The sequence below is a fragment of the Lissotriton helveticus genome, chromosome 6 (assembly GCF_964261635.1).
Source record: "Lissotriton helveticus chromosome 6, aLisHel1.1, whole genome shotgun sequence".
Lineage (NCBI taxonomy): Eukaryota > Metazoa > Chordata > Amphibia > Caudata > Salamandridae > Lissotriton > Lissotriton helveticus.
The window spans coordinates 1,286,491,378-1,286,504,636 of NC_136067.1; the positions used below are offsets into that span (position 1 = coordinate 1,286,491,378).

At 47.3% G+C, this 13,259-nt stretch overlaps 1 protein-coding gene across 2 annotated transcripts in view; it reads right to left on the reverse strand.

The window, feature by feature from the left end:
- The window catches only part of AHCTF1 (AT-hook containing transcription factor 1), a 1,132,528-nt gene that overhangs the window by 166,253 nt on the left and 953,016 nt on the right, over positions 1–13,259 (reverse strand). For both annotated transcript variants that reach the window (XM_078649035.1, XM_078649034.1), the window contains one exon: positions 2,513–6,371. In XM_078649035.1, coding sequence (XP_078505161.1) covers positions 2,513–6,371 — 3,859 coding nt within the window. The remainder of the gene's footprint in view (positions 1–2,512; positions 6,372–13,259) is intronic.

A 13,259-nucleotide genomic window follows, 5' to 3' on the forward strand; every position in this document is an offset into this window, starting at 1 on the left:
TCGGCGCGGGGCCGATTGCCAGAGTTCGAGCTGCTTACGAGACCGCTCCCGTCTAGCTTTCGAAGTCAGGGCCCGACAGTCGAAACAGGTCTTGTCGTCGTGATAGACGCCGAGGCAGTGGAGACACCGACGGTGAGGGTCGGTGACCGACATCAGTCGGTCGCAATCCTCACAGGGCTTGAAACCTGGCATCCCTACCGGCACCGTCCGGAGTCTAAGACTTCGAAAAGGAAGATCAAAAGATCAAAAAAGGTTAGTCAAAAAGTGACTAAGGTACCACTTTTTCCAGATCTGCGCTGCTGGCGCGGAAAAAAGAAGAACTGACGCCAGCACACGGAGGCGGCGTATAAGTACTCCGACGACGTCATCACGGTGTGGAAAAGTAAATTTTGCCATGTTCTGTGTCCCTACGTGTCCCCCATCTTATGTTATGTGTGCATGATTAATATGCATATGTATCCCCCATGTTCGATTAAAGACGCAATTATAGTTGTGTCCATTTCTAGTATGCCAGTTTCCAGTTCTCGTGAATACTACGAATATCAGGCCTATGTAAAGCTACGTTGCCACGTTTCTCAGTGTGCACGTTATTTCATTGTAAAGTCCCCGTTTCTAGGCCTCAAAAGGGCCCGGACACCAGATTCAGCTCCTGTCTCCTGAACCCTCACTGAGGAGCGATACAGCCCCCACCTGTATCCTCGACCCTTCACTTACTTCCTGCCTCACAGTGCCCGGCTCAGCCTGGCTCTGCCTACGAGTCTGCCAAGAGTATGTTATGATTCTAGTTATCAGTCCAGCCCTCCTTCTCTGCATTCCTAAGCTACTGAATCGCATCAATAGTTTCCGTCATTGTCTAGCCTTTACGTCTCCATGTAGGAGAAATACTGCATTTAATGGTCATTTAATATTCTTCATCACGCACTACATGTAGAATAATGCATGCTCCAGTCTTAGAGTCTGTTAGCCTCTCCCCTCCTGACTCTTAGTTTATATCAACATGTCCTCTAAACATTAGATACTAGATAGGGTTTAGGTACATGTCGCCCTGACTCTCCAGACTTCAGTCTCTACTCCTAGCGCAGAGTTCATAGCCCCCAGCTTCTCCTAGTAACACGTCATTGTCAGTTTGCGCGCACCATTAGGTTAGAGGTCCCGGCTCCTTAGGTAGCCCCCTCCATGTTTCCGCCCCATTTATGACATATTCTGTTACGTTTACATCACATGTCCATGTATACGCCTCTTGTTACACCCACTTTCACCCTTATCTTTCGCGACTGCTATTGACCACACCCACTGCTCCGCCTACTGTATTCACTGTAATGCAATTGTTTTAGTATATATATGTTGTACATTGTTATTTAAGTCAGCGCGCTCATTCCCTGTCCCCCCCTGCAGGGCCCTGCCATCCTGTTCCCGTGCAGGTTGTCCTGTTCCTGTCCTTTATGCTGTATTAAACCTGCAAACTCCTACTACCTCGAATCTTGACTCTTATTTATTGAGCTATCTGTTATTACTATGTCCAGTCAAACCTAGATCCGGTATTATTTATTTATATACCACAACGGCGCCCACGACGGACCCACAGACGACGCCTACCGACGCGCAAGGGTACTGCTACGCAAAAAAATTCCGGATCCAGTCTGACGCCTTGGGATATTCTAAGGTAAGGAATCTATCAGTAACGTGTCTCTTTCAGATAGGCAACAATAAGAAGCTCATGAAGCTGCTGAGTCAATGCATGTATTTTTGTAGGGCTTTTTTTTAGGAGACGAGGTTTCTTCTTTTTTACATGTACGCTACACATCAGAATTGGGTCTACAACTATAGCTACAGGCTGATAGGAGAGCAACACCACCCAGAGATAACATTTACCAAATGGTTTTTGCAAAGTTTGTTTTTGTGTGTGTAAAGATGATGGGAAAGGCAAGAGGGGCACAGCCTTCACTTTCATCCAGTCACAAACCGGAGCACAGAAATATTACAGTGCTCAAGAGATGGAATTGGAGCAAATGATCACCACTAACAGCACGATTATGGTCACAATCCCCTGTTGATCCTCAACGTATGGTTTTGGGGAGGGATGGGGAATCCCATCACATGCCTGGAGGTGTGTGGCAGAAAACCAAACTCATGTTTGAATGAAGTGTGGTCTTCTGTGCAGTGATATTTGCGAGGGAGGGTTGGGATTTAAAATGCATTAGAGGTGGGCAATAATTTGATTTCAAAGTTGAAGGCTATGTGGTTCTGGTTCATGAGGACATTAAAACCGACAACCTATTTCATCCCAAACTTACCGCACTTCTGCTAGGGGGTGAAGCAAGGCAGGCCATGAATTTCCAAAGTACAACATAAAAAATAAAACAAAGGTTTGGCCATTTACACAGTCACATTTTCTTGCTTTACGTGTAGAACGACAAGGCATTTTAATTTCACATTCTGAACCTTGGAAGGTATTTAGAAATGTGTTTAGTATTGTAGATTTGATATTTAACAACAAAAGACAGACACAAACCTTTCTGATGTTTCCGTTTCGTTGAAGGAGGGGAGAAGACAAAATGTTCAGCTGCATCTAAAGAAATGTATGGAGGTGCAGACAATTTGCTACTTCGTGTCCTTGTGATGCTATGTTCTGCAACAGTCTCCTCTTTTCTATATCGTCCACGGGTTAGTGTTAAAACATTGTCTGTGCCTAGCAGCTTCATCCTTTCTGGCGTATCTGAACTCACTTTGTCCATGCTTTCTTCTGCTATTATACTGGGCTGGATTTTTATTTTTTGCTTTTCATTCGTTTTTGTCATCCGCAAGCCACGCTTTTGTTGAGCAACCTCCTTGATCGAACTAGTGTGAGTTTCTTTGGAAGACCCATCAATACCTGCTAGTGTTTCTTTTCTTTGCAACACTGGAGATCCACCTAAGATATTGTCATCCGCAAGCAATCTTTCTCTGCCCTCCAGTGAAGGGGCTGTACTTTCTTCGGAAACAGAAGGAATTTTGGGTTTTGTGATTTGTTCTTCCACCCCAGAAGTCTTGACTACCCTTTTTTGCTTGTCGTTTATTTTAGTCATTCTTGTGCCACGTCTCTGTTTGACAACCACCTGTACTTCATCTTCAGAAGAAGCTGTTAAAGTTTCAGAAACGTCTGCTCCTTTTCTTGTTCTATGCAACGTTGTAGATCTAGTTATGGCATTCTCTGCACAATGCAATCGTTCATGGTTGCCTAGTGATGGCAAAATTCTGTCAACTATACTTTCTTCGAAAACGGAAGGAACTTGGATTTTTATGCTTTCTTCTTCCACCACAGCAGGTTGGAGTTTTTCCTGCTTGTTTATTTGTGTAACCTTTGAGTGCGGCTTTTGTTTAATTTCCAGTGTTTCATTATCAAAAGAAGTTTTCAAAGCCCCATCATTATCATCTGCCCCCATCTCTTTTTGACGCAACCTTGGAGATCTTAAGATATTTGTAATATGCAATCTTTCTCTGCTCTCTGGAGATGGTATACCTCTGTCTACTGTGGTTTCTTCTGAAACTGAAGGAAGTGGGGTCTTTGTACTTTGATTCTTAAGACTGTCTTTATGACTTCCCCCTCGATTTGTCTGGAAAACAATTTCATTGCTCGAATCTTCTGATGTTCCTTCTGCAGTGCTCTTTACACCATCCTCTTCACTGTTTGCTTGACTTGCTTTCCCTCTCTTGGATCGCCTGCTTGAGGTGGTGAGCGTTATTCCTTGCTCCATCAAGCCACTGACTCCTGGAGGATTTCCATCCATAACATCTGAGAGACTTGCTGCTCCTCTCCTGGAACTTCGCCTAGGAGTAAAGGGCGTATGGTGATCCACAAGAGGAATAAGTGGCACAGAAACAATAGGCTCAGGATTTTCAGAATTTTCTATCACACTTTTATTTCTGCCCCTACCACCTCGTTTAGCAGTTAAAGGAACTTTTGACGCTTCTTCACTTGGAAGTTTTTGATTAGAGATGGCTTCTTCAGTGAAATCCACATCATCTTTAACATTGTTTGTATGTGTGCCATGCTCTAATACAATTGGATAATTTGGTATAACTAAGTGGTTACTTTCAATTATGGTTGAAGATGTTTTTATAACTGAAGAGCAAGGTTGTCCTTGTTCTAGAAATGGAGGCTGCTGTACTTTCCAGCTTATGCCCTCACTTTGTGGCATATGGTTAACAGAATCAGCCTCTATAAGGGCAATTTTAGTTGCATCTGGCAACTTCTGGTCTGAAACATTTTCTTCATCCTTAAAAAGATTTGATTTTCTGGCAGTTCTAAGTTTTTCTTCAGAGCTAGGGGCATCTGGTGAAGCAAGGCCAGTGTTGTTTAGTTTTACATTAGGACTGAGCACATCATTATGGCCTACATTGGCCAATCGTCCCTCATGACCTAAATGTGGGGAATCCTTTGCTTCCGAGTCAGTTTCTGCTACTGAATGTAAGGTGCTGTGATAGCTTATGCTTTTAGTATCATGATTGCTTATTTTTACCAATACTTCATGCGGTTCTCCTTGCGTTTGCTGAGAAATGCCACTTTGCATTTCCTTGGGTGGTTCATGCACCATTTCTTGTGCAACCTTCACCATCTCACAAGGTTGTTCACCTAATATTGGTTGCGGAATGCTCTTCACTGTCTCTTCACATGCTTCCAACAAGGTCTTCTGTGAACTACCCTTCATCTCCTCCAATGGTTGTTCAGAACTTTGCTGTGAAATTTCCTTCACCATCCCCTCCTGTGATGCACTTTTTGTTTCATCTACAATTTCCTTTACCACCTCAAGAGATATGTCTCCCAACGTCTGTTGAGAAATGTCTTTAACATGATCCGTTTTCCTAGCATGGCCTTTTCGTGCTTGTCTCCGAGTCGGAAGGATGTGCTCTATTTCTGTTGGATTTGATTCTCCAATATTGACCTTAGGTGACATATTTGTAACCTCTGAAACACTCAATGCACCTCTCCGTGAACTTCTCCTTGGTGTGGTGGGTAACTCAAACTCTTCATGATTAGACATTAACTTGGAAGAATTCATCATGTGGGACTTTAAACCTTCAGTCGCTCTGCCTCTTACAGTTTTAGCTCCTTTCTTAAGGGAAAGTGACAACTGCAGCCCAGGGTCAATATGCTCCCTTTCAGGCCTGGAAGTTATGTTTTCAGGAAGTTCTAAAGTAGCATACCTTGACAGACTTTCATTTCTACTGGGCGTGGATGGCACTTGTATATCACGAGGACCCACCAAAGGATGACTTATTTGCTCTTCTGTTAAATTATTTGTGCTTCTAGTAAATCTCTTGGGTGTATCTAGCAATTTGATATTTTCAAGAGGCAGATTTTCTACTTTCAGTGCTTTTGGTGGTTCAGCTACTGTTTCCTTTGAGCTCCTTAGACCACTCCTTAAAACGGAAGCATTTTCTTCCACGTTTGCAGAAAAACTTATATCTTCAGCTGCTTTTGGACTACTAAATTTACCTTTCTGGGAAACCCTTTTAGGGGTATGTATCAGAGACACTTGCTCATCTGTGAATATCTCTTCAGATTGTTGGCGGAGTTCTTTAGTTCTCCTTGTTCTCCTCGGAGTAGAAACTGCTTCTGGATCTAGGTTGTTTTTTTTCAGTGATGACTGCTGACTTGATACAAGGCCCGGATCTTCAATACTTTGCCCCTTTGAGTTCATTTCAGATGCTAACAAATCATCCCCATGAGACACGTTAAAAACCTTTGCATCTGCATCATCAACAGATTCCACAGGTGTTTCACTGAACTCACCAGACGTTCTACTTGTATATATTTGAGCTACAGTTTCACATACTGATTCTGTCAGCACTTCTGAAAGATCCTCATTACTTCCTGTGGTGCTGTAAACATTTATAAAGTTGCCTAGAACTGCATCTTTAACTGGCTGAGAAACAACTGACTGCACCTGAGGGACTTGATGTTCTGAAACAAATGGCAAATCCTCAATGACATTAGTAGAATGTGAAAGAGATAATTGTCTAGTGATACTCTGTTCCTTAGTTGGTACATCACAAACAGAACTCTTGATATCCTGCATGTTAACTTCTACAGATTTCCCAATAAGACTTGCTACTTTTTCAGGAGAATCTAGGGATGAAAGAGCTTGTTCTGCTTCACCTTCTTCTAGGATTAAGGTAAAGTTGTTTTGTGCAACAGAAATCTCTGTGCCAGTATCTGACAATTCACATTCTGCAGCAACGTTGCCATCAGTGAACTCCAAAGTGAAAATCTCCTCAGTTTGCTCAAAGACTGGATGTATTCCACTTGTGCCAGACGAATTCAACTTGCAAATGGAAAGAGCTCTAGTCTCTTCAGCCTGTATTTCCAACTGACCATCTTTTTCAAATGTCTAAAAAAGGAAGAAAATAACAGAAATAAGCATACTGAAATATTCTTTGGGATACATAAACATTAAAAAAACACAACCCATAAGCATATGACACTAAAAAGTTGTTTGGTGCATTTACACAGGTATCATGCTTTCAATAAATGTTTGCAAAAATGTCATTCAAAATAATGTAATTATTAGCAAAATTATGTTGGAGCACTAAAGAACAGGTTACTTAACTTCAGTAACACTCTTTCTGCTGATTACTCTATCTAAAAGCAGATTCCTCACCCTAAAATATGTCCACAGGCACCAGAATGGATCTGCAAACGCCTTCCGGCAATGCCTTCTCTAGCCACTAGATGGCTCTGTACAGTCCGACATGACAAAGTGGAGACACATAAGCACCAGCCCTGCACGCTGTCAGTGTCATGCTTGACTTTTGACTTCCTGAGACGCGGCGTGTGAATAATCTCAATTTGGGACTTTCCCCGGACTCTGGAAATGACATGCCACACCTGCACATTGGCATCAGGTCCATTCAAAAGCTGCCCATGCCCAGAGACAAAGACCCCATCAGCAAACTGGCATTGACCATTGTGCGGATTTGTAGAATTGGCATCTTATTAATGGATGGAGTCAAATTTACAGAGGTAGGTCAGTGAGGAACCTGCAGTTAGACAGTCTCTACCAGAAAGAGCGTTGCTGACGGTAAGAAACTTGCTCTATTGAAAGTGTCTTCTGACCGCAGAATCCTCATCTTTTTAATATATACAAGAGCAGTATCTGTTAGGAGGTGGGTCTGTGAATTGCCTCAAACCAAAAAGTCCAAGGGGACCAAGAAGACAAAATGTTATTCTCTGCGAATCTGACTGCACAGACATTGTGCTGCTTGATTGTATGTAGTGAGGCCTACACAGCAGCCTGACTGACATCCAAGACAGGAACACCAGGTGCCAACGTGTTGATAGCAGCCTTGGCGTCACGTTTGCAGTTATTTCGGAGTCTGCTTTTGGTCCAGGGCGTAGCAGATCTTGAGTCAGAGTGAGATTCAACAGGAGATGGTCCTTTTCTGCACAGCTTTGGTGCGATAGACATAAAAAAAATCGGCACTCTTTTGAGGTCCAAGTGATTAACTCTTTCCTTTTCAAAGGAGTGAGGCAAAGCATAGTACGCCAGTACGGTGATGGTTTGACCAACATGGAACAGAATCCTAGCTTTCATAAAGAAAGATGCTCATGCCACTGAACCAGCTCCTCTGGGAGGAATGTGGTGTACAGAGAATAGGTACAGAGAGCCTGAATCTTTCTCACTTGCTGAGCCAAAGTTATGTCGACGAGGATAGGAAACGACAGAGGGCAGCTGTGAAGCGGTTCAAAGGGAGAGCACATAAAAATGGGAGGACCAAGGTAAGCAGGGCCGGGCTGGCCATAGCGGGCACCGGGCAATCCCCCGGTGCGCGGCACGGGTGGTGGCCGGTTTTGGGCCCATGGGGGCCGTTTTTGTTACAGGGCCGTTATTGCAGCATAGCTGCAAAATCGGCCCTGTACCAAAATCGTCTGAAAAACGGCCCCGGCAAAGAGCTCGATCAGGGCCGGTTGTGGTTCCCGGTCTGGCCCTGAAGTGAAGGTCCCCAGTTGGTGAGACAAAGGGAGAGGGAGAAACCAAGTGTTAAAGGCCTTTAAAAAAAAAACAAGGCAGCCTAACCGACGGCTTAACAAATGAGGCCACATCAGACAACAGTAAAAAGGCAGAAAGAAGTAAAGGGTATTGTTAGAAATGGGGGTCTCTAGCTGGCAGAGGTATGCACCTCATCCAAGTAGGGACACTTCCTTCTAGTCAGGGTAAGGGGGATACACTTCTAAAATAACCCCATCTCACCTCCTTGGTAGTTTGGCACGAGCAGTCAGGCTCATCTCAGAGGCAATGTGTAAAGCATTTGCACATAACAAACAGTAATAAAGTGAAAACAACACCAAAGGACACCACTCCAGTTTTAGAAAAATAGTCAATATTTAACTCTGTAAAACAAGACCAAAACGATAATAATCCAGCATACAGTCAATCAAGAATATCAATGGGCAAAAATAGACTTTATAAATTGTTCCTTGAAGTGGATAGCTTCAACCGGGGCTACCACGGCGGTGTGAACCAGCAATCCAACAGTGAAGCTGGCTGGCAGTGATGCCAGACGACCCTTGACCAGTACCTTTGGTTCCGGCCGACTGGGGCATTGATCATTGGTGCACAAAACTAGAGCCCAGAAAGGATGTCCTTCACCCTAGAAGTCAGTTCGCAGAACTGGGAGGATGGATGGGACAGTAACGCATCTATAACTAACCTTTGTTTCTTACAGATATATAGTTACCGAAGGCAGGTTCTGAGAAAGTGCCCTCTTTTTGCATGGTTGCCCCCACTTTTTGCTGAATTGCTGACGTGCTTTGACTGAGTGTGCAATGGGCTCCTGCTAATCAGGTACCCAGGACCTATGTTCTTTCCCTAAAACTGCACTGAAGCCTAAACCCAATAGGCATCTCTGGCCACAGGTCAACCCCTGGTAAATGGTACCACAGGTACCCAGGTCACTGTGACCAGGGACGGCATCTAAAGGCTGCAGCACTTATTGTGCCACCCTTAGAGGTACTGTACCCTGACACTCACACACTGCCTTTTGCAGGCTGCGTGTCTTGGTGCACAACAAAATGAAGAGTCGACATGGCACACACCCTGTGTGCCATGCCTACAACCCACTGCCCTGGCAAAGATCAGTCACCCCTCTAGCTGGGTGCCCTATACCAGTGGTGAGGGTACAGGTGCATGAGCCCTGTACCCCTAGAGTGTATAAGTCCATTCTTAGTTATTGTAAGTGCGGTGCTGCCATTAAGAGTATATGGTGCTTGGAGTCTGTCATTACGAACTCCACAGCACCATAATGGCTACACTGAAAAATGAGAAGTTTGGTATCAAACTTCTCAGTACATTAAACCTACACTTATGCCAGTGTTGGATTTAATGAAAAATGCACAACGAGGGCATCTTAGAGATGCCCCCTGAAAACGGACCTACCACTAGTGTTCAGGCTGAGTGGCTACTTTCAGCTGCCACCACCAGAAAGGTTTCTGGACCCTGGGTCGAGAGCCTGCTGCTCTCTGGGGCCTGAAACAATACACATCCTGGGACGAGGTGCCAAGCCTCCTCCCCCAAATTGGGCAGGGTTCATGAAGGGGAAGCTTCAAAGGGTCGCCGCCTTTGTGAGCTTCCCCAGGCCACTTGCTGCTCTCAGCAACTGGTCCCCACAGGTTCTGACCCCCCACTTTGGGCGGGAGAACCGGCGGGAAAAACAAGTGAGGAAGAGAGGTGTGCCCACCTCTGCCAACTCCACCCGTCAGATGAGGGAGGCGAGGTGAAGCACAATGAGCTTCGACCACCGCCATCACTTTCGTCAACACCCGAGGGGCACTGGTAAGGCCAAATGGAAGCACAGTGAACTGAAAGTGCTCGTGGCCTACCGTGAACAGCAGGTAACGCAGGTGGGCTGGCAGGATGGAGATCAAAATAAGTGTCCTGCAAATCCACCGGTACCATCCAGTCTCCAGGGTCGAGACCAGACTAGACCTGAGCGAGCGTCAATAGCCTGAACTTCTCCTTCCAGAGGAAGCAGTTGACGTTCATGAGATCCAAGATAGGACTCAGACCTTTGTTCTTCTTGGGCACCAGAAAGTAGTGGGAATAGCAACCACAACCTACTTCTGGGACACAAACTCGCTTGATGGCCTCCTTGGCCAAGAGAGCCGAAACTTCCTGTTGGAGAAGAGCCAGATAATCCTCAGCCATGAGATGGAACTGAGGTGGCATTGCAGGAGGGATCGTCTCGAAGGGGAGGGAGTAGCCCCTTCGGACTATTTGCAAAACCCATCTGTTCGACGTGATGGTGCGCGAGTGGGGGAGGTGATGGCGAATCCTGACGCCCACTGGCATTTGGCGGCCCTGAAAGGTCGGACTAGGAAGGTTTGGATGCAGCTGCAGAGGGGGCGGTGTTGGACTGGCCCGCCCGCTGGCCCTAGAACCACAGCGGTGGTTCCCACGTCCTTGGCCGCGCTGAGGCTGAACAGCTTGCGGCGGCCTGTGGCTTTGGGCGGTATGTGTGGGGGGGGACCCCTTCCGTAGCCACGAAAGAGGCAAAAGGCAGATCGCACAGGGCGTGCCATGTAGAGGACCAATGACCTGGCTGTAGCCCGACAGTCCTTAAAAAGCTATAGCGCGTTGTCTGCCTTGTCGCTGAATAGGCGACAGCCATCCAAGTGCATGTCCATAAGAGTGGATTGGACATCCCCTGAAAAACCAGTCAACCTTAACCTGGCACAGCGTCGAAGGGTTACCGACGTGGAAATCGTCCTGCCCAGTGAGTCGGGAGTATCCAGCCCACAGCAGGTGGTAAACTTTGCTGCCTTCTCCCTTCAGCAACTGCCCGGGAGAGTACAGCCCGGCCTCCTCCGGGCACTGAGGCAGCACTTGCGCAACTGCATCCCACACGTAGTGGATGTAACGGCCCAACAGTCACAGTGTTTACCGGCCACAGTCCCAAGCAGGAGGAATCTCCTTCCCAAGATGATCCAGCTTTTTGGATTCCCTATCTGGTGGAGTGTTAGGGAATGTGCCTTTTGAGGTAGAGGTTTGGACCAACAAGCTCTCAGGGGTGGGGTGTTGGGAGAGTAAAGTGGGGTCACCCAGGCCGGGCGGTGGTATTGGGCAATTAACCTATTCACAGGAGCCCCTGTGTTGGGCCTGGACCAGGTGTCCAAAAGAACATCTGTCAGGGCTTCATTAAACAGCAGCAGGGGCTCCGAAGAGCTTGCTGCCGGTTGAAGCACCTCTGTCAGGAGGTTAGTCCTAACTGCCACAGTATGTAGCTCAAGGCTGAGAGAATCAGCCGCCCTACGCAACAACACTGCGTATGATGCTACCTCCTCCGTAGCCACATTAGGAGGAGACAACATGCCATGGTCTGATGAGGTATCCAAACCACTGGCTTCCCCCAATTCTTCTCTCCAGTCAGGTTCGTAACCTAACTGGTCTGTTAAAGGGTCTCCAGACCCTTCCCAGTCCTCCTCACTTTCCTCTGGCTGCCAATCAGGTCTTAAAGAGCCAGGGTAGAACAGGGGCACAAAAGTACCAGTTGGCTCCGGATCCGGTGTCGGCCGACAGCGGTCCAGCTCCATGTCTACCTCAAGGTGGAGGCCGGGGTCGACATCGGCTGGGGACACAGCCGACGCCTGTTGCGGACGTGGTGCCTGTGGAATCGGTGCCAAGGGAGGCGTAACAAGGTCGAACGGCACCGACCCGGATGCAGGCCTGGATCCAAGGGGACCCTGTGGTGCCAGGCCAGAACCGCTGGCGTCGAAGGCCCAGGGCCCCTAGCCGAGTCTGAGGGGGTCCAAAGGCGCGCTGCTGGCAGAGTCAGGCCGCCAAAGATGGGATGCATCGCTTCGTAAAACTGACTAAGCTGGGCAGGGGTCGTTCTGGGTCCCGGGAAGAGAGGGAAGCCCGGAGTCGGCACTTCGGGCTTACCAAGCAGAGCCGCGGGAGGGGCACCACCCACATTCCTATTCGCGTCGGCCGATGCACGGGGAGAAGTCAAAGAGCTGTATCTTTAACTTCTTCATGAGCTTTGACTTACCTGAACCTGAGTGTGAAGCCTTGGATGAAGAGTGATGATAGCTCCGCGACCGGTCCCCCCTCGACCTACTACTCGACTGGGACTCCGAACAATGCAGAGCAGACTGCCGGGTTTCGAGAAACTTTCAGGACAACTCCTTCAGAGACTTCAGATTCATAGTCGGAGCACGAGTTGGGGTCGTGGTCGCGCTACAGGCAAAAGAGGCACACGCGGTGCGGATCCCTCTCAGACATCAGTCGGCTTCAGGAACCACAAGCCTTGAAGTCGGGCATCCCTCGTGCACCAGTAGTCGATTGACTCGAAAAACAGCCTGCGAGTGAGGCGTCTTTGTAGCTACCGTGACATCATCCCGGCGACCATGACGCCAACTAAGAACGCAGAGTCGACTAACGCCCCCTTCCGAAGCACAGGGGTTCTGCTGATGAAAATTCTCTGGATCCAGTCTCAAGCCTGGGGGTAATTCTAAGGTAGGGAATCTTTAACTAACTGTTTCTTTCAGATCAACGGTGCAGGCAGCGGCGGTGTTGAAAACCTGCAGCAGCGTATTCGGTGAGACCAGTGCGGCGGAGGGAAGTGAAGCGTGTGGAGTGTGGTGCCACAGGTTGCGGTATGAGCAGCGTCCTGGTGTGAAAAAATAAAAGGCAGGGCACCCCCCTCCTTCCCCCTTTATGTCTGTCTAGTGTGGCTGCATATCCCCTGCTCCTGCGACTCCACACCCAACCGGTGAACATGCAACTAGCAGAGGCACACAAGAAAATATCCACTTTCTAAAAGTGGCATATTCAAATACACAATATGAAAGGAAAACGCTACTTAACAGTATGCATCCGTTCTTGGCATGTAGAGCTGCAGTCGTATACTTAGCATTAGATGGCCACCTGGTGTTGGGCTCGGATGATTGCAGGTTGTTGTCTTCCTGGAAGAAGTCTTTGTAGTCACGAGATAGGTGACTCCTCCCTTGGACAATACTGCGCATGGTCATCGACTCCATCCTCAGATTGTTTTTCGCCATGATGGGAAATGATGGAGTTAGTAGAAGTAAAGAGAAAGGATGTCCATGCGTGTGCATCTAAGTAAGATGAGAACTGGAACGGATACAAGTCCCGGGGAGGCGGGAGGGCGTCTATGACTCTGCAGCTCTACATGCCAAGAACAGATGCATACTGGTAAGTAGCATTTTCCGTTCGAGGCATATGAGCTGCAGAGCGTACACTTAGCATCGATTGTGCAGC